Raw genomic sequence first — 22687 nt, forward strand, 5'->3', positions numbered from 1 at the left:
AGCCATACCTTCTGTCCCTCCTTCCTCTAGTTTCATGATCATCTGGGTCCAGTCTTGGCTTCTGTCCTTGGTTCTTGTCCCAGCCCCCCCCCCCCACTGAGTCATTGCCTCCTCCTCTCTCCTCCCCTCCCTCTTACCTCCGAGGCTCACCTCCACCCACTAGCCAGGCCCCCAGGAGCTGTAAGAAGTAGATGGACCTTCTGGCAGGTACATAGCCGCTTCCAGTGACAGAAGCAAAGAAGAGGTATCAGGTCCCAGGCCCTAGCTGACCTGGGCCCTCTGAATATAGCAGGCAGTCAGGGAGGACTCACAGGCTGAGACAGAGGCAGAGCTGTGGTTTTCCCCTTCCACATAGAATGTGCCCTGTAAGCAGTCGGTATGTTGCCCACTTTTATACGTCTATCTCTGTACTTCAGGCTTGAATAAATAAATTAGGGGTACCTAAGACTGGTCACACTGTGCCTACCCTCCTGAGCTGTCCATCTGTGGGTCCTATGGAAACCTCAGTTAGAGAAAGTGACTGATAGAGACAGATTCAGACAGAAGAGGCAGCGAGCTGTAAGACACACGGATCTGGGATGGTAAAGGCACAAACAGAGGCGAGGACAGACACTGGCCTAGTCGGGAACATAGGGGGACCAGGCCTAGAGCCAACCTGGGCTGGCTGACCACAGCAGGCCGTGAGGGCTGAGCTTGCAAGTCTGAGCAGTGACTCATGGAGGCCGGCCCTGGTTCTGCTGGCTGCAATCTACTCACAGAAGCCTTTTCCACTGAGATCGTGAAATGTGGACAAGCCCCTCCCCAGCTCCTTCCCTAACCCTCTCCTGCCTCTCTTTTCTTGACAACATGATAAAAAAAAAAAGTGACCTCTGAGTTTTGTAGGCTTGGGGACAGAGGACTGATAGCCCCAATATCTTGTATCCTGTGCACCCTCCTTCAGTACTGCTATACGGCTGTAAACAGCAAAGACAGCATATCTGCAAACCTTCCAGACCTCTCTCATCTTTGACCTAAATAAACCCAGGCTCCTTCGTATGGTATTCAGGGCCACCAGAGGCATCACAGCCTTTTTTCAAGGTCCCAGACTGCTCTTGAAAACACAGCTGACTAAAAGTCTCTTTTCTCCTACCGTCTTCTTTGACTTAGAAGGCCCTCATCGTGATCAAAAATCCTCCTTTTAGCTTGGTGTTGTGGCACATGCCGCTCATGCTAGCACTTGAGATGCAAAGGCTGGAAGATCACAAATTCAAGGCTAGCTTAGTCTACATAGTGTGTTAAAAAGTTCCAGGTATGACCTGTCCTTTTTTTATTTTTTTTAAAATGGAGGGAAGCTGGGAGATAGCTTACAAGCATATGGCCCTGAATTTGATTCTCAGAACTTTTTTTTTTAAGCTAAACATGCTGGCACACTTGTAATCTTAGCACTGGGAAGGCAGAAACAGGCAGAGCCTGGGCTCACTGGCCAGCCAGCCTTGCCTACTTAGCAAACTCCAGGACAATGAGAGACTTGTCTCAAAAACTCAAAAGTCGATGACCTCTGAGCAACATCTGAAGTTGTTCTCTGGTATGTGTGTGTGTGCGCGCACACACACACACACACACAACACACACACACACACTTTCCCCTTTAAGGCCTGGATTCCCTTCTCCAGGGGAGTACCTCTCCAGGTAGTATAACCACCCTGCCATTTTGTCCAGTCAAGTGGCCAAATGTAGACAAACTCTTGACTTGCTTGCTCCTACAGAAAAAATGCCTGACAGCTTTTCCCACGCCCCAAGCTGTCCTCACTAGCTTTCTGGGCCTCCAGAGATCTGCTAAATCAAAACTCTTGGAGTAGGCGGGTGTGGTGGCACATGCCTTTAATCCCAGCACAGCAGGTGGGGGCCACAGGTAGGCAGATCCCTGTGAGTTTGAGGCCAGCATGGTCTACATGCTGAATTCCAGGCTAACGGGGGCTGCATAGCGAGACCCTGACTCCAGAGACCAAACACCTTGGGGTAGGCTCAGGGATCTCCGTGTGAACAAGCTCCTGGCACTGAAAGGCAGCGGAACAACCATCTATTGTTTCAACCTCTTTACCTACTCGGACCTGCTAAAGTAGCCTCACCAATGCCCTTCTGTTTCTAGCTGTCCTTTCTTGGAATCCAGTGCTTGAGCTTCCAGGTAATCTGCTACTTCTTTCCATCCCCTCAGCATCTTCCATGCATCTGTGCCTTGCAGTATGAGTGAGGTAACACAGACAGTTATAATTCATTACCACAGAACCAAGGCTGGGGCAATTCCTTCCCATTTTACCATTTTACCTAGCAGTAATCTCACGAAGTGTTAAGTACGGTTGTTAATCCTTTTATCATTGTGGTTTTGTTTTTGTTTTTGAGGCAGGGTTTCACTGTATACCTCTGCCTGGAACTTGCTATATAGACCAGGCTGGCCTCAACCCCACAGGGATCCGCCTACTTCTGCCTCCCCAGGGCTGGCTGGGATCAGAGGTATTTTGCCACTACACCCTGCTTCAGCTGTATCATTTTAGAGATGAGAAAACTAAGGTTCGTAAATATGGATAGTAATAGCTAAAACTGACTCAAGATTGTTAACTACTTCTATTATCTATTAGGTCTCATCATGGCCAGCATTTAGCAACTTGAAGGAAAAGCTAAGTCACTCTTCCTTCTCTTTACTTTTTCCCTGTGTGCACCACAGGGAAAAAAGAAAATTGAGCAAGTCTGTGGGTCTTTGATGTGTTCCAAGGTCCTCAGACCCAGAGACAAGGAAAGTGAGCTAGTGATTGCTGGCTGGGGGGTGGGGGGTGGGGGTGGATGAAGAATGACTTCTCTCAAGCTATGGCTTTGTGAGAGGATGATGAAAATGTTCCATTCTTATTTCATGAGGAGGTTTGTATAACTATGTGAACATACTGGAAACAGGGGCTGGACAGAAAGCTCAGTGGTTAAAGCCCTTGCTGTTCTTTCAGAGGACGAAAGTTTGCTCTCCAGCTCCCATATCAGGAGGTTCCCATGCCACTACAACTCCAGGGGATCCAGTGCTTCTGGGGCATCTGAGGACACCTGTACTTTTACGTACATACCTACATGCAGACACATAGACCTACACAGAGTTAAAAATAGATCTTGTTTTGAAGCAGCATCTATGTAGCTTTGGCTGTCTTTGAACTTGCTACATGGACCACAATGGCCTTGAACCCATGGAGACAAGCCTGAGTGCTTTGCCTCCTGACTGTTGGGATTTAAAGACATGCACCACCATACCCATTAAAAATAAATTAAAAAAAAAAAAAAAACAGAAACAAGAAACTCAACTATACATTTTAAACAAGTGAATTTTATACCGTTTTATTCTCAAAGATGCTTTTAAAAACTCTTCAGACACAGTAGGAATTGGATGGGGAACGCTGTTATCTATCGATGTCAGGGCCTGTACTGCTTCCTTATGTCTCCTAAATTCCCAGGGTAGCATTTGGCTCACACCTGTCCCTACATTTTCCTAGAAATATGTCTGTGTCACTACATTTAGAGCCTTCAGCCTTGAATAGCTTAGACGCTGACCTCTAGGACTTTCCCATTTGTGTTGACTCCCAGTTCTAAGACACCTTCTTCCCCAACCCATAAAGTGATCCCCAGACTGCCACTCCATGCCTCCTGCTAGGGGAATAATGTTGGAAAAGTGCTTACGGGGACCAGAGGGACTAACAGTTCTACCTAAGACCTCCTCTCCTACTATTCTCTCCTGAAAAATCTTGAAACAGGCAGATCCTTCTTGTCCCCACCCCTGAAAGCCTGAGACAAATGGGAGAGGACACTCATCCATCTGAGCGGTGTTTAATGTATCTTGGGTTTAAGGTACAAAACACAAAGCAGGGGCTATCCCCGGGAAAGCCACCTGTTACTCAGTTGGCTGTCCCCTCCCCCGACATTGCAGCCAGGCATCCCAGCCCCTATGGGAATGGGGTAGTGACCCTGAGATACCTGAGGTGGTGACCCAGGTACCTGGAGGCCTCTGTCTCCTATTCAGAAATCTCAGATCCAAGGTCCGGAAAGTTCCAGACTTAGACTTAGAGCAGCAGACTGGCTACAAAGCAGCTCTGAACTAAAGCCTGGCCCTGTGCCTAAGTCCTAGAAAAGGAGTCACCATTACCTCAGTACCTGGCAGCAAACAGAAAGAGCTAAAGCAAGATGTGGAGGTAGACTCCCACTCCTCCTGTAGCTGACCCAACAAGTGAGCGGAAACAGGGACAGAGGCCTGCCTTGTATCCTAGCCCGGGCACTCTGAGGACCGGCCCCTTACAAAGCCTCATGCCAGCACACTGATCCTGACCTGGTGTTGGAGATGGGGTGGAGGACAGGGAAGACCAGTATATACTGAAGAATGATGCTTTGCAGGGATAAACAGCTGCCAACAGTAAGTCCAGGAAGACACCCTAGGGATGGGCCTATGCCCTAGAACTCTGGACTGGATCCTGAGCCATGTTTCGGAAAGGAAATGTGGAAACGGGACAGGAGCAGGGAGAATGGCAAGAAGGGTCTCTGTGAGGACCAGCCCAGGAAACCCTTCTGACCAGTTCCAAGGAAGCCCAGTTGCTACTTCCAGACCCCCTAGCCCCATACCAGGCTGAGTAGGCTTCTCTGCCCATGGCCTGAGGCACACTCCCCACGGGGGCTCCACATCCTGCTCCTCCCTGAGGCCCTGGGCTACAGCCGGCCTCCTCTGTTGAACTGGATGCACCAGTGGGAGTTGGCAGTGCCTGGACTAAGGTGAGTATGGTCCTTGTGGCCCATGAGGGGTTGTAGCTCCTGCTGCTGGGGGATGTCAGCACTGCTCTCACTTCGAGACCGGCCAGCTTTGGCCAGGCTAGGGGGAAAGGCGAAGCTAGAGCGGGGGTCAGAAGACAGGTCAAGAGGAACCTGCGGTTCTTCCATGCCCAGTGGGTGGGGAGGCAAGCGGGTTAAAGTAGGGGGTTGGGTACAGGGAGGGGATGCCAGGCTCTCCAGGGATGAGATGCTCTGGTTCCAGCCTGTCTGCATGTCCACAGGCACGATCTTGGTTGTTTCTGAAGACACATACACAGCTAGGTCTTCCTGCCCGCTCTTCCAGGGTAATTCCTTCTCTGCACAGGTTGGGGAGGGCGGGATGATTCGTGGGCTCGGGCATACCTCATGGCTTCCTGGGAACACAGAGAAAGTACATAAGAGTTCATTGCTGGTGAAGAGGATTTCTCAAATGCACTCTGGGTCAGTGTATTATACTCATCTGTGTTGAACTCAATGTCTTCCTGGAAGGAAGCATGGTTTGTCCTGTGTCCCAGGCCCAGCACAGGGCCGCACACAGAACATTTGTTCACTAGGTACATACTGAACAAATGGCAATTAACTATGGCTTCAGAAAACCGAACAGGAAGGGTATCTTGTCTCTGATCACCTTCATCAGCATGAGCTCAGAAACTGTATCCTGCTAAGCCTCATCCTGATCAACCACTGAGACAGCAGTAAGGAGGGAGGAGCACCCTACTCAGTTGTGATAACAGAAAGTTCTCCAGATGGGGCTGGAGAGGTGGTGCAGAGGTTAAGAGCACTTGCTATTCTTGCAGAAGATTCAGTTCAGTTCCCAGAGCCACATCAGGAAGCTTGCAACCACCTGTAACTCTAGCTCTAGGGGATCCCATGCCCTCTTCTGACCTCTGAGAGCACCCCCACAAACATGGAATACAAATATACATACACTTATACAAATAAAATAAATCTTTCTTAAAAAGTCTCCAGACGTCACTGAAATCCCCTTTGGAGCAAAATTTCTATACCACCACCTTTTTTTTTTTTTTTTTTTTTTGTTCTGTTTCGTTTTTCAAGACAGAGTTTCTCTGTGTAGCCCTGGCTGTCCTGGAACTCAGAGATATGCCTGCCTCTGCCTCCCCAAATGCTGGGATTAAAGGTGTGTACCACCACACCTGGCCCAAATCCTGCTTTTTATCATGCGATTCACATCTTTAAGGCTCTGTGACTCAGTTTCCCCATCTTGGATTCTGTGAGTGTTTGAAGCAGATCACTGTATGAGATTTCTGGTAGAGTCAAATGCTTAGTAAACACTGGTGGTTGAATAAACTGGAGAATGGGAAGGGAGAGTTTCCTGAAGCAGAGGCCAGGAGAACAGACAGAGGAAGCAGCCAGATGTCCAGAGGAGAGGGGGTAATGATTACAAGGAAGTCATTACCTGAGACCTTGCCTTCTTGGAGAACCTCACTGGTGGCTCTAGCCACGAAGATGATCCCTTCATCATCCTCTTTCTCAGACTCTGAACTGTCACTTTCTTCTTCCTCCTCAGACTCCACGGCTAGTATCACAGCAGCTGGACAGGGTGAAAGCTGAGTCAGGGTGGCCAACCCAGTGGCTGCTTCTTGGTACCAAACAACCTCAAGCAAGTTCTTTCTCCCCACAACCCCCAGGCAAAATCCATGTTGGCTGAGGCACCTGCATCCTTCAGCAGGTGCTCTTTGGGACACTGGCCTAGAGTGCTGGGCTTGAGGGAAAAGGAGATTGCATAGCCCAAGGAGAGAACCAAAAGGTGCTAAGTCCTCAGAGGAAGCCATGAGGGCCATTCCTCCCAGCTCTTTCTGCTGTCAACCCCAGATCTACTGATGACATCAGCACCTACAAAGCTGAAAGGTCTGTTAACATTCAGCTCATAGGAAACTAGGTTTTGATGATGGGACACTATGCCTTTTCCCACCTATCCTTTAAGGCCTTGGCCAGTCTACCTATCTCCATGACATTTCCCAAGACCTTTATAGACCATAGTTAAAACCAGCAATTCTGTCATACATGGTACATTGATATGAACAATTCCAACACTCAAGTATGCCCATCTAATCCCTGAGGGAAGGGGCCCAGCTCATGGTACTAAGCGTTCCCAGAGGAGAACCTCCAGGATCTTGATGGTAGGCCTTCTCCTGCCCTTCCTTCCTCCCTCCCATCCTCAAGCTCCCTGCTTGCCTGTGTCCTGAAAGCCCAGGTCTCGAGGAGGCTTCCCATTTGTAGCTTCAGCATTAGCCACACCATCCTTCTGAAGACCAAAAAAGAAAACTCTGATCTTGGACCTACTACCCAACCCCAAACCCTGTGAAATGGCAAAGTCAACAGAATAAGCCTTCCTAACCTAGAAGAAGGGCAAGATTTGTCACAATGGTTCTACCACCCCACTATTCCTTGGTCAGCCTGGCAGTAACTGTGGAGACTAGACTGACAGAGGCTCTGGACATATGGGCCTGGATTGGACCTTTAGGGCTCCTAGAGTTACCTGGCCAATACCTCTGCCCTTTTCCTGTCTGTTTCACCTCTGATAGCGAGTGACCCCATGGCCAAGAGGCTGCCCTCCCTCTGAAGCCCAGACAGACCTAAAAGGAAACCCCAACTGCTATAGTCAGCCAACCCCTTATGGTGATTAAACAAAGCATCTCCTTGGGCTGAGTTCCAGTATGTAAGAACGCAGAATTATTTATTATCAGCCTACAGCCCAAAAGAGGTGTCCCAGAGAAAAGATGCACCTTCTTGTGGCTGGTCTTGCGGGGTCGAGGCTTGCTCTTGGTGAAGGAGATGTTATGCTTGGTGGACTTAAAGGACTCAAGCCGTCGCTTCATGTTCTGCTGGAAGACCTCCTTGTCCTGTCGCTCCTGTGCGTCATCGGAGATGAAGTGGCGGCCGCAGCTAGCTTTGTACTGGCAATGATAGCCCGACCTTGCCATGAGGCTGGGTGCCTTGCCTTCCCACAGGAACCCCAGGGCCACAACCCTAACATATTCATCACAGGTTCTGCCAGCCCAGCTTTTCCAGAATTCGCCATGGATTAAAAAATAAAATTAAAACTTACAAAAGAATTACAGACAGAGACTCTGTACTCAGTTCACTTTTTTCCGAAGTTATTCCTCCAAACCTGGCTTTCCTTATCCTCTGCTTCCCTTTCCTCTAATTCTCTCTAATTTGAAGTAATAGGCGGTAAGGGGCCCTGTACCTTGTTCCCCAGAGCTACTGGAAAACCATAGAGCATGTCCATTTATCTCTGCGTACCTATCCCTGGCTAGCTACACAGGATCCTCTTGCCAGCTAATTTCCTTCTAACCATTTCTACAACTACCACGACACCAGGCCCATGCTTTGGACCTTCCCAACTATCTGCCCTGGAACCCTAGACCCTCTTGGTCCTAGCAACTGCCTACTTAATGTACAGACAACCCTTTATCTGCTTCTTTCGACTCCTCATAAAGACCAAGCCCTCCACGTACTCATCCATCCTGCCTATTTCTGTCCTTGGCAGCTTAGCAACATTTTCCTATCTAGTGGAAGGAAATCACCAGAGTGCTGCTTAGAGAATCCCTGCTCACTTTATCTTGCCTTACATTCTGTTTAGTTCCTTTCTTGTTCCTCATATTTTCTGTTTCTCGAAACCACTTCTGAGAGCTCCTTGAAGTCTCCCATCTCTCTAAGTACCTGGAAATGCCACCCCACATCTGGGGCAAAGTGTCCCTGACTCAGCATTGCTCAGCTCACTCCTTCCTGCATCCCTCGGTTCTCAGGTATCTCTTTTCTCCTGCATCTTTACTTTCTTACCACTTTCCTTCTGCTTTCAGAGAAGCTTCTGCCCTTGTTTTTAAAGTACTTCCATTGATGATACTATCTCCTTTTTGAGGCCAAGCTCTTATAAATTGATTTGGACACTTCCTTTCCTGTCTAGTACTTCCTTAAATACCAAAAATGCTATTCAAGTTCCATAAGTCCAAAGCACCACCTTTCTTTGATCACTAGTCCTGAAGCCCCTGTAGGTACCAGCCTGACCTTTACATAGCAGTTAGTCCTTCTAACTCAGGCAGAGGTACTGCCTGATGTGCCTTCTCCAAGGGTTCCTTTCTCTCCTTTGCTGGCTCCCTATCCCTTTCTTTAATGGGTAATTCTCTGTATTATTCTTGGCCCTGCTTTCTTTCTCTAAACATTCTCCCCAGAGATCTTATGCATTCTCTCCACTTCAACTAACCCAGTGACATGAACTGTGGTTTCAAAGCACCAGGCACCAGGCACCAGACCAGCTGCATTTGAGTCATCAGTGAGCTTATTAAAAACACAGATTCTTAGTCCCACTCCATATTACAGGATCTACATCTTTAGGAGGTGAAGCCAAGAGTATTCCATCAAGAATCAGGGTAGTCAATTTCAGGGTAGTCAAATTTTAGGGTAGTCAAATGAGATGACTTCTGCTGTAAATTCTTCCAAGTCTTTCTCTCTAGCCCCCTTCCTCTCTTAAGCTATAATCTTAACTAACTACATACTACCTCTAATGCTATTTCTGGAAAGAACGTAAGGAATTAGAGATGATGTCATGGTGCAACTGAGTGAATTCAGAACCAGTCGAATAACCATACCCCAAAAATGTTCCATCCATGTCAGTGTGGAGGAAAGTCTTTAGTAGCATGTCCTCAGCTCTATGCTGCTCAATATTTATGATGACTTAGATGAACATAAAGTTAACAGGCTTAGCAAATTTTCAGATGATATGAATCTGAGAAAGAGACATTTGGTGGTAGAGATGGGATCCAAATGATGGAATGATGGCTAAATTAAATAAGATGACATTTGACATGCAAGCACAAACTTACTCTAGTTCTTTTTAAAATGACTATACAAAAGCTGAGTCCAACCCACTGGTCAAACTGCGCGACACACACACATACACACACACACACACACACACACACACACACACACGAACAACACTCAACAATGTTCTCTCTCTGATATAATACAATAAGAAGTATATAGCATACCTGAAAGCCCCTGAATCTGATCAGGCTCCAGATTTAATAACCAGAAAACATAAGAAATGGAGTAACATGCTAAATAACACTTGGATACAGTCCATTAAATGTAGGAAAACGGTAAGTTCTCCAATATAATACATTTAGTTTCTTCAATAAGTAGCAAGGGGGAAAAGAAGATGCTATTACAGTTTTTCTTAATGCAGGACATATTTTCCAGATATAAACATTGAACTTCTTTTGGATCTTGAGCTATGTAAACCAGCTAAGAAAAAAAAATATTTATTGAACACTGAATGAGCATTTGATATAAGAATTACTGTATTATAATAACAGTATTATGATTTGATTTTACTTGATTTCTGCAGTTCTGGGAAATCAAACCCAAGGCCTCAGAGAAGCCAAGCCAATGTTCTACTGCTGTCCTATCTCCTCAGTCTGACCTTATTTTTTAAAGACATTGCCATCTGGGGTGATGGTTTATACTTATGATCACAGCACTTGAAAGGCTGAGGCAAGAGGGTTCCCAATTAGAAGTCAGTCTTGGGGTAGCTAGCAAGACTATGTCTCAAAGAAGACAAAATTTAAAAATAAAAAAAAAGAGTTCTTGTCATATACTGAGATATTTATAGATGGTGTGATTTGATGTCTGGAGTTTGCTGTAAGATAAAGTGTGGGCAGGGTGTGGTAGGTTAGAGAGCATAAAAATGTAACCATGCACAAAATTATTAGAATTGGGTAACAGATAAATGAGAGCTATTTCATTCTCTCTACTAAAAATTTTGCATTAAGAAAAGACATTAAAAGAAAAAGTTGGATGAGGTGGGTTTGACAGCCATTAACTGAGGAAAACGTGAAGGTTTGGTAGGGTTGGGAAGACAATATGAAGCCCTAAATTGGTTAGCTAAATCGGAGATCCTGGGCAGCAAAAACAGCAAGTCTAGAATAGGAAAGCAAGACAGCCCCTATCACTTGCCCTAGACAATCACCTAATAGCTCCTCCGTGGAGTATGGGAGGGGGCTTCTCATGGCCAAAGACAACACCAGTGGCAGAAGAGGCCACTGGAACAACAGTGTGAGTAAAGCCACCCGAAAACCTTTGAAGCTTATTCTGCAGAAATGGGGATTAAGAGAGGTGTGTGTAAATTAAGCCACTTCTATCTCAGTGTTCTAAAAGCCTTGCTTGTCGTGCTGCCATGAATAGCAGGTTCACATTTCAAAAGGCCCACGATAATGGCCTGCTGCCCCCTTGTGGGCTACAGAAGATCCTCTCCGGGATGGGATGGGCCTTTCCACACCCAAAGTTCCAAAGCTTGCCAATCTGCACAGGGCTAATCCACCTCTCTCCTGTTCCAAAGGCCTTCTCAAGTCCCTGCTTCCATCTTTGACCTGCTCCTCAAAGCTCCTTGTCCTCTATCTCTTCCTCTCCCCTCAGGGACAATATCCATGTCCCGTGTGCTCCTCTCCTTCCTAAACCCAGCTTCTAAGCCAAAGTGCTTCCTTCTGGAGTCCCAGCTGGTTCATCCTTCATTTCATGCCTTGTTATCTGATGTACACCGTGCAGTACTTCCTCCAAACCGACAACAAAAACCCAGCAAAACATGAAACCCACAGCCTTCCATTGGGCATTCACAGCTGGACACAAGCTGGTACCAAATGCCCCTTGAGTCTCTGATCAAGGCCTCTACAGTCCACTCCCCACCATCCTCGAAGTTCTCCCGCCCTGCGAGCTCTCACCCTGCGCCGTGGCTTGTAGAGGCCTCCACAGAGCAGATGGTGCATCACAGCATCCTCCCGGTCTCGGCCACTGCGCACAGTGTCGATCACCTGCAGATCTAGACACGCTCCGCTGCCGCTCTCCCTCCTGCAGGGGACAGGGACATATGTGCTAGGGGGTGGGCAGCCCCGGTGAGGGGAAGGGCAGAGGTGAAAGTGTTGACAAATCCTCCCAAGAAGAGATCTGGGGGAGAAGAGCTTGAGGAAGGGAAGGAACTCACAACAGGTTGGTGACAGAGGTCTCTGCCATAGAATTTCTGCTAGGCATAGAGGGTAGAGTGAGTCCTGTGGAGGACAAGACGTGGCCTCCCTGTAGGAGTCAAGACTGAGGTCAGACAAGGGTCAGATGAGCAGTGGCCAAACAGAGGGGTAATGAGAATGACATGCGTTAATGATTATTTTGATATCTCTGTTTTACCTTGAAGCAGTGCCGAGGACTACCCAGGTTCTCCAATGCTATTCAAGTGCTGAGCACTGAGCCACAACCCCTTTTTGTTCTTTGTTATTATACCGGATACTGAAACACTTCACATACTGAATTCTCAAAATCTGACCTAGGTAGTACTACTACTCTTTTGTCTTGTTTTTCCAGACAGGGTTTCTCTGTGTAGCCTTGGCTGTCCTGGACTTGCTCTGTAGACCAGGCTGGCCTCAAACTCAAAGATCTGCTTGTCTCTGCCTCTCAAGTGCTGGGATTACAGGTGTGTGCCACGGCACTATTCTTACTGCTTCTTTCTTCTCACAGAGGAAACCGAAGCTCAGGCAACGTAAGTAACTTACTCACGCATCGGCCTATACGTGATAACAGCTGAGCTGTGCTTGCTGACTCCAACAGCTGTTTCCAACCTTTCTGTATTGCCGGCCAGACGCTGTCAACACCAGGCTGGCACCTGCTGCTCTGACACCCTGCAGGGAGTTGGGAATTCCAACTCCCTGCCCCTTGCTAACAAGCCCACCTGCCTGTCATCCCTTCCTGCCCTGCTGACCATCTGTCTACTCACCACTGGCCTACCTGGTAACTGCTGGCCCACCTGGTCCACAAAGCTGATGGCATCTCGGATGTTGAGTCTATAGTACACATCCCAGATCTGGTCTCGGATGCGATAGGCTGACCGCCGCATCAACAGCTGACTCAGGTACTTCTTGTCAAACTGTTCCCACCTGCAGAGGGTGCCAGACCCAGCCCTGAGCACCGGCCTCAGGTGTGGCTGGCTGGCCCTTCCTCAGACAGGGCAGGGACACTGCCAGCACTGGCCTGGCTTTCTCGGTATGAGTCTCAGCCAAGGAGAATCTCAAGGCTAGTCCCTGTTCTTATAGCCTTTACAGTTTTAAGAGAGACTCTGTCATTAGTTGAAGCTGTTTTAAATAACTGTAAAAATTATAACCATGACAAAAACTACCAAGGATAATTATAATGGGATTTGTCCTTGCCAGGGAGGCCAGATGTCTCTAAGGGATCAATGCCTGTGGTGAGATCTGAAGGATGATTCAAAGCTAAGTAAGAGAAAGGTGAGGCAGTGTTCTAGTAGACAGAACACATACAATGGTCTCAGTGGCCAGGCCTGGACCTCATGGTGGGCTCTGAGGCTCTAAATAGGGTCCGTGTAATTATCAGGAAGCCCATCAAAAAACAACAGAGCATAATAGTGTGGGAGTCTGGCAGGCCACCCTGGGGAGCTCTGTCTTATCCTGAGAACACTGGGGTGCCACTGAAGGGCTTCAGGCAGAGGTCACCCAGCCTGAACCTGGCTGTGTCCCTTCTCAGAAGGGTGGCATATCCCCCATGCTGCCCTGGCTGGTAGGGCCACTGCTGCTGAAGGAGCCTCGGGGCAGCTCCCTCACCTGTCCCTCCAGTAGTGGTAGCCATGGTGCCCCACAACGTCCTCCACTGCAGCCAGAATGTGGTCAAAAGTCTAGAATGGGGGTGGGTAGGGTGACTGGATCAGGACTCTGCCAACATAGGAGAAGGGAGAGAGGGACAGGTGGAGGGATGGGGTTTCGGTACCCACGTGCTCATGTAGCTCCTGGTTCAAGGTGGGTTTATGATGATCACTCCTCTTCACCCTCAGCCACTTGACCAGTGGCTTGATGGTCAAACCCTATGGATAGGTAGGAAGTGAGCCCTGCTCTATTCAGTTCCCTGCTGCCTTTCTCCCAGTAACTAGGCCTCAGCTCTGCCTCCACCCATTACGCTCAAGGTCTGGGAAGCCAGGTCCCTGCTTCCCCCAATGGAAAAGGAAGCCCCTGTCCCAGAGTGTTCCGAGACTCTCCCAGTGTCTGCTGAACCTCTCCCCACTAGCTTCCTGGGCACTCCCACCTGCACGATGACTGTGAAGAAGACCACCACAATAGTGGTGGCCACAAAGTAGTCCTTGGCAGGGACCTTGGTCCTGTCCAGTAGGATGACGAGAGCAAAGGCCACAGCCCCCCGAAGGCCCCCATAGGACATCACCACCTGGTCAATCTTGTCCAGAGGGACCAGCCGGAACTGATTCAGCACCCACGTCTGCAGGACTACGCCTACAGCAGGAGGAAGGCCAGCAGGAGCAAGGAGTTGGGAGTGGAGGACACCAGGAATGGATGGCGCCAAGCATCTGGGCTAAGGTCTGGCAGGGGTTAGTACAGGTGAGCACCAAGGGCAGGCTTAGGAATTAACGAGGATGTGGACTTGGATTGAGGGGTGAGCAGTGGGGTGTGAGGGGAAAGAAAACGGACAGGGACAAGAGCAGGGAAGCAGAGGGTGGCAGCGATACCGAGAGCTCGGAAGAACAGGATGAAGAAGAGGGTGCCCAGCACCAGCCCAGAGTCCCAGGCCCATTTGGAAGAGTCCACGGCTGAGATGCCAAGTAGCATGAAGATGACCGTTTCAGCGCAGCTGGCAAGGGTTTTCATTGTATATTTGACAGCTGTGCGTGACTTATGGGAGATGTTGGCCTCCACGTATTTCTTACATCCCAGGCCACACATGGTCACCCTGGGAGAGGAACAAAACTGGAAGTGAGGAAGGGTCCCAAAAGCTCAGTTTCTCTCGGGCGTGAGCATGCAGCAGGTGGGGGTGCGGCCATCACTGAGGTATCAAAACTCAGGGATGCATGAAGATTGCTAGTTAGTGGTAGTCCTAAAATGAACACAGATCTCCAGGCTTCCCACCTAGAGTCTCTTGCTCTGACTAGTAAACCCTCTGAGGCATCCTTTGGGGTGCTAAACCCATAACAACCAGTGGCTTCAGGCCCTGAAGCATACTGGGAGCTTAGCCTGCACTTCAGGCAGAGGAGGTGTGAGCCTTCAGGTGCACAGAGACTTCTCCCCTGAGGAGAGAATGAGGTGCCCACTATCACAAGCGCTCTGTGATGCCTACAGGTTCCTTAAGCTCTTGCTCTTGGCCATGTAAAGTGTGACTATTCCCAGGGCCCTTTCCCAGTTGCCTGCCTGTGACACCCCCCAGGACTCACGCAAGAATGGCAGACAACGAGGCCATTTCAGCAGTGAGGTAGGCTGCGTAGGCGAGGAGGAAGACCAGCAACGGCTCGATGATGCGGACCCGCTTGGTGAAGCGTGTGGTCAGGGCCAGGAGGAAGGCAAAGACTAAACCCACGGCTGCCCCGCCCAGACTGACCACAAACAGGGAGGCTGGGGGAGGAGTGGGGGTGTCAGCATGACCCCAGGCCCAGACCCTCCCCAAGCTGGGCTGACAAAACTCTTGCCTAGTGAGAAACAGAGGAAGGAACCCGCCACCCTCCCTGGGGCTCAGGGTCCCAGATCAGGATCCCAGGGCAAACTTCTCCCAGACCCCATTCTCCATAGAGGAAAGTAAGAATAGTCTCCTCTGTCCCAGTGCTGGCTGGCTGGGTCTCAACAACCCAGGAAAGGAAGACACTGAATGCTGGCCAAGCTGGGGGAAATACTGACCAACTCCCTTTAGGTAGTCAGTGACCTGCACGTTGGCAGAACCCATCTCCACAAAGGAGTTGCAGACCTTGTACAGCACCTGAGTGACAAGAGGAGAGGCAGGAAGTAGGAGGAGGCCACAGAGGGGAAAGTGGGCCAGAAGAGAAAAAAAAAAAAAAAAAGCTCAGATTCTATTTCCTCCCCAGAGAGCTGGGAGGAAAGGTCTAAGCCTGGTGAGATACCAGTTGGCAGCCTAAGGTCAGGGGTTGGCAGTCCACTATCCATTCTCACCACAGTAACTGCGTCATTGAGCAGGGACTCGCCAAAAACGATGATAAAGAGAGTCTCGTTGACGTGCACCTCCTCAAAGACAGCCAACACAGCCACGGGGTCCACCGCTGAGATGAGGCTTCCAAAGAGCAAGAAGTCCAGCAGGCCAGCCTGTACCCTAGGGGCTACAGGGAGAGACACAAGACAGTCTTGATTGGTGAAGCTGACTCTGCCTCCCATGGCACTCCCTGTGACAAGCCCACAAGCTTTCCTACTGGGCAGAACTAAACCCAAAGGGAATTTGGAAAGGTGAGGAGACCTGCCTATGTCCTGGAGGCTTGAGCTGCCTGTGCCTAAGACCTGACTTGGCAAGTCAACAGCTGTTGTGACATTGGCTCTTGCCACTGTCACATGACTTCTCTTGGCCATGCCTCCTTATCTAATTCACAAGTGGCTGATAACCATTCAGGGGGTGCCAGTAATAAAAACTGCAGCAGCAATCAAAGGAGTTGCCAGCAGGTAGAACTGGCTGCTGACCGGCTTTATTACCAGGATAACAGGAAACCGTTTCTCCCACACCTGCGATTCTCAGCCAAAGGGATGTGGCATAGGCACAATTCTCAGCAGGGAAGGAAGATCTGAACACAACATGAAAAGTACCATAGGTGGTACTTTTAATAAAATAAAAATCTCACTAGCTCCAGCCCCTAACTCCCTTCTCCAGATCCCCGTGAGCCTCAGTTTCCCCATGTGTAAAACAGAAATAATAATACCAACCCCAGAAAGCTCTTTATTTAGCTAGGACCTAATAAATGGTAAGGAGCCAGTACCACCGATTATTACCATTATGATTAGAATCTAAGCCCTCCTTTTCCTTCCTGCTCTAAACAGGTCACTTTTTATTAAGAATACCAGACTGGAGTCCCCGGCTGGGAATTGCAAGCTTCTCCTTTTTACCTTAGAAAAAGTCTGAATTTTCAATATCAGGACTGAATGGATTTCTTAAGTCAGCAAAGAAAGAAAAGGTTGGGAGCGGCCCTAAATGCAGAGCCTCAATAAAATGGAGGCTAAGCACAGGCCCTAGTACCAAATGAGCGTGAGGGGCTCTGCTTTTTCTTCCATTAAACGAGGTAAATTATACCTTACCAGAGTAATTTGAAAGATGCAATAGAAGAGAATGCCCAGCTAGCATTTTGCAGACAAAAAAAAAAAAAAAAAAAAAAAGCATTTATTAGAAATAAAAATGAGAAACCACCTAGCATAGCTTGAGCATACCCAGTACTGTAAATCCTTGCAGGAATGGTGAGGAAACATGGCTGGCAAGTGGCAGTGTGGTGACAGAGGGCAGGAGGTAACAGAGTGCTAGTGCAGGCTTCTGAGCTCCAGCAGCCCACACACAGCTGGGAGCCAGGCCCCTGCTCAGCTGTCATGCTGAAGAAGTGCAGATCCAACGGGCAGAGACAAAATTAGAACCGAAGCCTATCTGAAGTCTGGCCAGGCAGTCCAGGTAGGTCCGACCTGCAACTGAGCTCCCAGGGAATGGGACATACCACCACCTGATCTTCAGAGCTGGAGAAGGGAGTTAGGGGCCGGAGCTAGCAAGACTTTATTTTATTTTTTACAGCCTAGGTTCTAGGGTTACTCACCTACAAGTCCAGCCTGCTGCAGGCCCCAAAGGGCAACACCTGTTGTGAAGGCATTCCAGAGTGTGCCCACCACAGCATAGGTGAGGATGGCACCCAAGTTGTCAAAAAACAGCCGGCTCGGCATAAAATAGCCTGAGTCTAACACGATAGGAGGGAGCAGGAAAAGGAAGAAGGTCCCTGGTTCCAGCTGGTACTCGGCCTTCTTGGCCACGGCTAAGACAATGCCCCCCAGCACCAGGCCCAGCAAAATCAGCAGGCAGCTCTCAGGGACCAGAGATGTTACCTTCCGAGACAGGTGAAACACTGCAATGCAAGAAGACAGCAAGTATGAAGCCATGGACTATCTCCCACACCCTGGCCTATACTATTTTACCAGTTTAACCAAAGTTAGAATCCCTGGCCCTGGGACCAATGCAAGAAGAAATATAGATTCTCCGACCTCTAAGGCTACAAACTCTCCATGGCTTCAAAGATGTTTCTAGCCTTTTTTTTTTCCCTCCATTTCTGAAAATGCCCCTTCTTCTGTACTGCCATCCTCAGGGACTGACCCCATTTTTCTCCGAATCATCTGGAGTTAAGCAAATGCTAAATAGAGATATATCATGTATAAGATTGCTGGGGAAAGAAATCAGGGACTCTAAAATCAAGTTGCTTGGGTTTATAGGCTAGGTCCTCTATTTTACTCGTTCTTTGACTCTCAGTTTTCTCATCTTAAACACGGGAATAAAAACAGTAATGATCAAATAGGATGGTTGTGAAGATTAAATCAAATCACCGTCTTATAAGAATTTAGAGCTAGGCCTGGTAGGACAGACTTATGATCAATTTAATGTATCTCAAAATAAAGTTGAGATACAGCTCAGTTATAGAACACTGAATAGCAAAGCATATCCTACCATTTATAAGGTTCTAGGTTCAAAGTCCAGTAACTGGGTGCATCAGAAAACCAAGCACAATGGCAAACACCTGTCATCCTAGTACTTGGAAGACTGAGGTAAGAGGATTGCTGTGGGTTCAAGGTAAATCTGGCTTAGGGTGTTTTTTTTTTTTTTAAAGGTTTTATTTTATTTTATTTTATTTGCATTTGTATTTGTTTGCAGGTATGTAAGTGTGTCCTGTATATGCCTAGTGTCTGAGGAGGTCAGAAGAGGGTGTCAGATTCCCTAGAACAGCTGTTACAGGCAGTTGTGAGCTACCATGTGTGTCCTGGGAACCAAAGTGGAGTCCTCTGCAAGAGCAGCCAATGGCACCAAGCCATCTCTCCAGCCTCTCAACCTGGTTTATGTAATGAGTTCAAGACTAGCCTGGGCTATGTAGCAAGACTTCTCACCTCTGTAAAAGAAAAAAAGCACAGAGCACATTGATTTATAGTAAACAATACATATTTGCTATCAATATAACAGACCTATGGTAATATATTACTGTGATGTGCATATATATATATATATATATACACATATGCATACATAGCTCCTTTTAAGCACTGTAGGCCTCTCAACCCAATGTACATATTTCTTTATACTGGCTCAGTTAAAAAAGCTTGGTGTAGCTAGGTACGGTGCCACATGCCTTTAATCCCAGCACTCAGGAAGCAGAGGCAGATCTCTGTGAGTTCCAACCTAGCCAGGGCTATCTAGTACTCTGTCTCGATAGATAGATAGATAGATAGATAGATAGATAGATAGACAACTTTGTATATAACAGTCAGATATCAAAGCTTTCTGACCTTATCCCACTTTCTAACAATGTGATCTCAGGCAAATTTTTAAAAGATTTATTTGTTTGTTTGTTTACTTATTATTTTTATGTGTATTTGTGTATCATGTGAGCCCAGGAGCCCACAGAGACCAGAAGCAGGAGTCAGATCATCTGGAAATTGAATTACAGACAGCTGTAAACTGCCATGTGGGTCCTGGGAACTGAACCTGGGTCCTCCACAAGAGGGGCTCTTAACCACTAACCCATCTCTCCAAGCCATGATGCAAATTATTTGATTTATATAAACTTCAGTTTCTTCTCTTTAGTATGAGAAAAATAGCCACCATGAAGGGCAAAGATTAAAAGAGAGGAAATGTGCAAATGTGCCTAGTATAGTGTCAGACACATAATAGGCTGTCAACAAACAGTAATTAAATTTAATTCTAGAGAAAAGTCAAATTTGAGATATCTGTCTCTAGGAAAAGAGGAGGATGTAAAAAAGGGATTTCTAACATTATTGCTTCTCCTGCCTTTGTCCCTAAATTATGGTTCTTCCTCGGCATTTTGGACATGCCCCATACAGTCCCTCAGGCACTGGTAGAGGAAGGATCTTTACTAACCTGAGTCCCTGTGCCAAAGCAATGCCCTTTGGAAATTGCACCCAATTGCAATTAGCTTTTCCCTCCTCTCTGAGGACCTCCTTTAGCTGCTGAGGTCCATCTCTTCTTCCTCTGTAGGAGGTGTTATCTAAACTAGAAAAGGCACTATTTATCTATGATGTGGGTGCTATAAATCTTAAGTAAAACAGGAACTCTTCTACAATCCATGAGCCTCTCTCAGCAAACCCAGTCCTTACTCTAAATCTGAAGCTGCTTCCTCCACCTTGCTGTCACTGCTGCTGGGCCTCTGGGGTGAATCCAGGAGTAGACCTTCCTACCTTTAGCCCCACCCCTGGTTTCCTTCTCCCCAGCTCTTCAAACCCAAGATCTATGAAGAAGTCAGTTCTCTGGCAGAATCAGATTTCCTGAAGATATTTAGAGTCCCATTTTCCATTATTAATTCCAAGCTGCCAAGGTGGAGAGGAGAGTTTTATTCCAGATCCATTCCTCACCCTGTACCCCAGCAATATCCCGGGGGGGGGGAGAAAGGGGCAAACTCTAGGTTGTGGGATTCCTACACGGTGAGACTGGAGTACAAGCTGTGCCAGCATAAATGGAGAATGAGTAGCAATGCTCAGCTATAATTAGTCACCCCCACAGCAGAGCTTGAACAACAGAGAGAAAGGAGGAGGGTCTCCGTTGGGAGGAGGGGCCACTGGCTGTCAGAAAGGGGGAAGAGGCAAAGAAAGGCGTCCCTAGCGGGGGAAGTAATGTGGGAATCTGAAGCACAGCCTTCAATGTGAGGACCGAAAGAGGTTGAGTATATATATGAAAGCTCCCAGGGTAGTCAGCACACAGTAAAGACCTAAGAAATGGAAGTTTCTTCAGCGGTGAGGAGAGGAATGTGAATTGGAGGGCGGGGTTGCACCCCGGGTGCAAGAAGGTGCCAACAGCTTTAAGAGGAGTAGAAAGATAAGCTACAAAGCGGCAGTTTAGTATCTCAGGAGATAGTAAATCTCAGACTCTTGGCTGCATCTCCAGGGCAGAAAATTTTCTCAGAACCAGAATGCCTGGGTTCCCAGGAGAATATCATCTCCTCAATGTCCCCATATGTCCTCATTGACGACAGGTTTCTGAGAGGCTGGACGTCTGGAGGAGAGGCCTCACTGACGACGTTTACTGGGGAGGGCTAGCTGCCAGGGGAAGGGGAAACAGTGGAGAAGAGTCTAAAGATGGAGCTAAAGAGAGCAGCGACAGGCAGCCTGTTAGAAAGGCAAATCCTCTAAACTACCAACTGAGAAGAGGAGGAAGAAGACCCACGAGAGGCGCAGGAAACGGGAGAGAACGGAGATTTGTGGAATTGGAGCCTAAGTCCCGGCACAGTGCAAGACACAGGACTGGATCTGGAAACTAAGGGGTTTGGGGGCGGGTCCGCTGCGGGCCGCCGGCCGGGCTCGCGGGGCGCGCCAGCACACACACTCACCGATTTTAGCCAGGCTGGCCACCAGGATCCACAGGGCCACCAGGTAGGGCGCCTCCACCTCGTGCCACTGCCAGCGGAAGAGCGCCAAGCCTGGAGGAGGCTCCCCCAACGGCCCCGACTCCAGGGTGGGTTCTTCCGTGGCCCCCGCCCCCGCCAGGGGCAGCCGGAGCAGAAGAAGCAGTGCGGCGCGTAGCATCCTGCAGCTTGCCTCGCCGTTCCCCCGGCACTGCACGGCCGCCGGCCCGGCGTCGCTGCCGCCGCCGCCGCAGCCGCCGCCTACCCGGCGCCCCCGCGTCACAGGCACGTGGGGCTCACTCCCCCCAATCCGGGCTCCGATACCCCCACGCCAGGTCCGGACCCCGAGACCCTGCCCAGGACTCTAGCAGTTGGGATCCCCTCCTCCATCTCTTCTAGGTTGGGCTCATCTCCGGAAATTCCCCAGTGTAGCCCTCTTTCCCCCCGAATCCTGAACCCACTCTCTCCAGTATGCTCCCCTAAACCGCCTCTCACCCGGAGTCAGCGAGGTGACCAGCCACCGCGTCCCGGGGCAGCGGGAAGGACAGGGGTCTCGGGGAGCAGAGACGAGCTACCGCGGAATGCTGCCCAGCTGCGGGCCGCCGGCTCCAGGTGCCCAGGCTGCGGGTCCCGGTAGCACGCTGAGCAAACCGCAGAGGGCGGTGCGCTGCTGCCTTCTAACTCAGTCTCCAAAACCTGGGACCCCCTACCGGCCCATTCCCAGACCAGAGCTGCGCACGCGCACTGGGCACACCCAGAAAGCCTTGATGGACACCGCTGCCCTCCACGTACCCAGAAACCTCAAGGCCGGGACCGATCCCCGCTCACTCCAGGGTGAAAAGGAGGCTATTCCTCTCGTCTCCGGAGCCGAGAGGCGCCGCCTTCCCTTCAAACTACAGGGAACTATTCGCCTATTCCGTGCTTCTGAGATCTTATGAAATCCCCTTTAAACTAGGAACTTGGGGCGTTTGACTCATCTCGCCCCAAACCGAAGACTGTCTCTACTTTTCATTCATCACTCAAGCTGAAGGAACATGTGCTACCTGCCTCCTCACACTGACTCATTCCATCCTTTTTCGAGAAAGCGCACCCATCCTCTCTTTTTCCCCCCACACCTAAAGGGGGCTGAATCCACCTCTTCCTTCAAATATAAAATCTATTTCCACTTCTCGTTCCAAACTGAAAGAGATCCTTCTCACAGCCTCCCCCAAACGAGAGACATGCTTTCAGTTATCTTCCAAGCTGGTAACTAGTCCGCTCTCCTCCCTTAACTGAGAACGGCCCAGCTATCCACATTATCCGAAGAGATTTACGCCCAACCTGCCCTAAAATCCCCACAAAGACCCGCTGCCGCCTCGCCCAAACCAAACCTAGAGAAAGTCTCCCCGCCCTCCGCTCTGAGGCGGAGCGGGAGCTCGGGTTTTCCCGCCCTCCATGCTGAGGAACTAACGGGATCACCAGCTCTCTGACTGGCTGACCCAAGCGCCGCCTCTGGCGATG

At 49.0% G+C, this 22687-nt stretch overlaps 1 protein-coding gene across 4 annotated transcripts; it reads right to left on the minus strand.

Moving 5' to 3' along the window:
• Nucleotides 1-3320: 3320 nt before the first annotated feature.
• Nucleotides 3321-22639, minus strand: Slc9a5 (solute carrier family 9 member A5). Of its 4 annotated transcripts, none has more exons than XM_060392084.1 (17): nt 21173-22639; nt 17393-17695; nt 16893-16931; nt 15768-15931; nt 15498-15576; nt 15041-15218; nt 14342-14562; nt 13906-14108; nt 13598-13687; nt 13431-13501; nt 12590-12749; nt 11810-11898; nt 11550-11676; nt 7554-7724; nt 7003-7072; nt 6224-6358; nt 3321-5180 (listed from the first exon to the last, which is right to left on the minus strand). In XM_060392084.1, the coding sequence occupies exons 1-17, from the start codon at nt 21366-21368 to the stop codon at nt 4708-4710; spliced, it is 2769 nt and encodes a 922-aa protein (XP_060248067.1). In that variant the 5' UTR covers nt 21369-22639; the 3' UTR covers nt 3321-4707. The 4 variants fall into 4 exon arrangements, with proteins under 4 accessions (XP_060248067.1, XP_021487618.1, XP_060248069.1 ...); XM_021631943.2 differs by having other exon boundaries at nt 12620-12749; nt 21173-22637; XM_060392086.1 differs by lacking the exon at nt 16893-16931 and having other exon boundaries at nt 21173-22637.
• Between the last annotated feature and the right edge of the window lie 48 nt (nt 22640-22687).

This window comes from Meriones unguiculatus, chromosome 10, assembly GCF_030254825.1.
Source record: "Meriones unguiculatus strain TT.TT164.6M chromosome 10, Bangor_MerUng_6.1, whole genome shotgun sequence".
NCBI lineage: Eukaryota > Metazoa > Chordata > Mammalia > Rodentia > Muridae > Meriones > Meriones unguiculatus.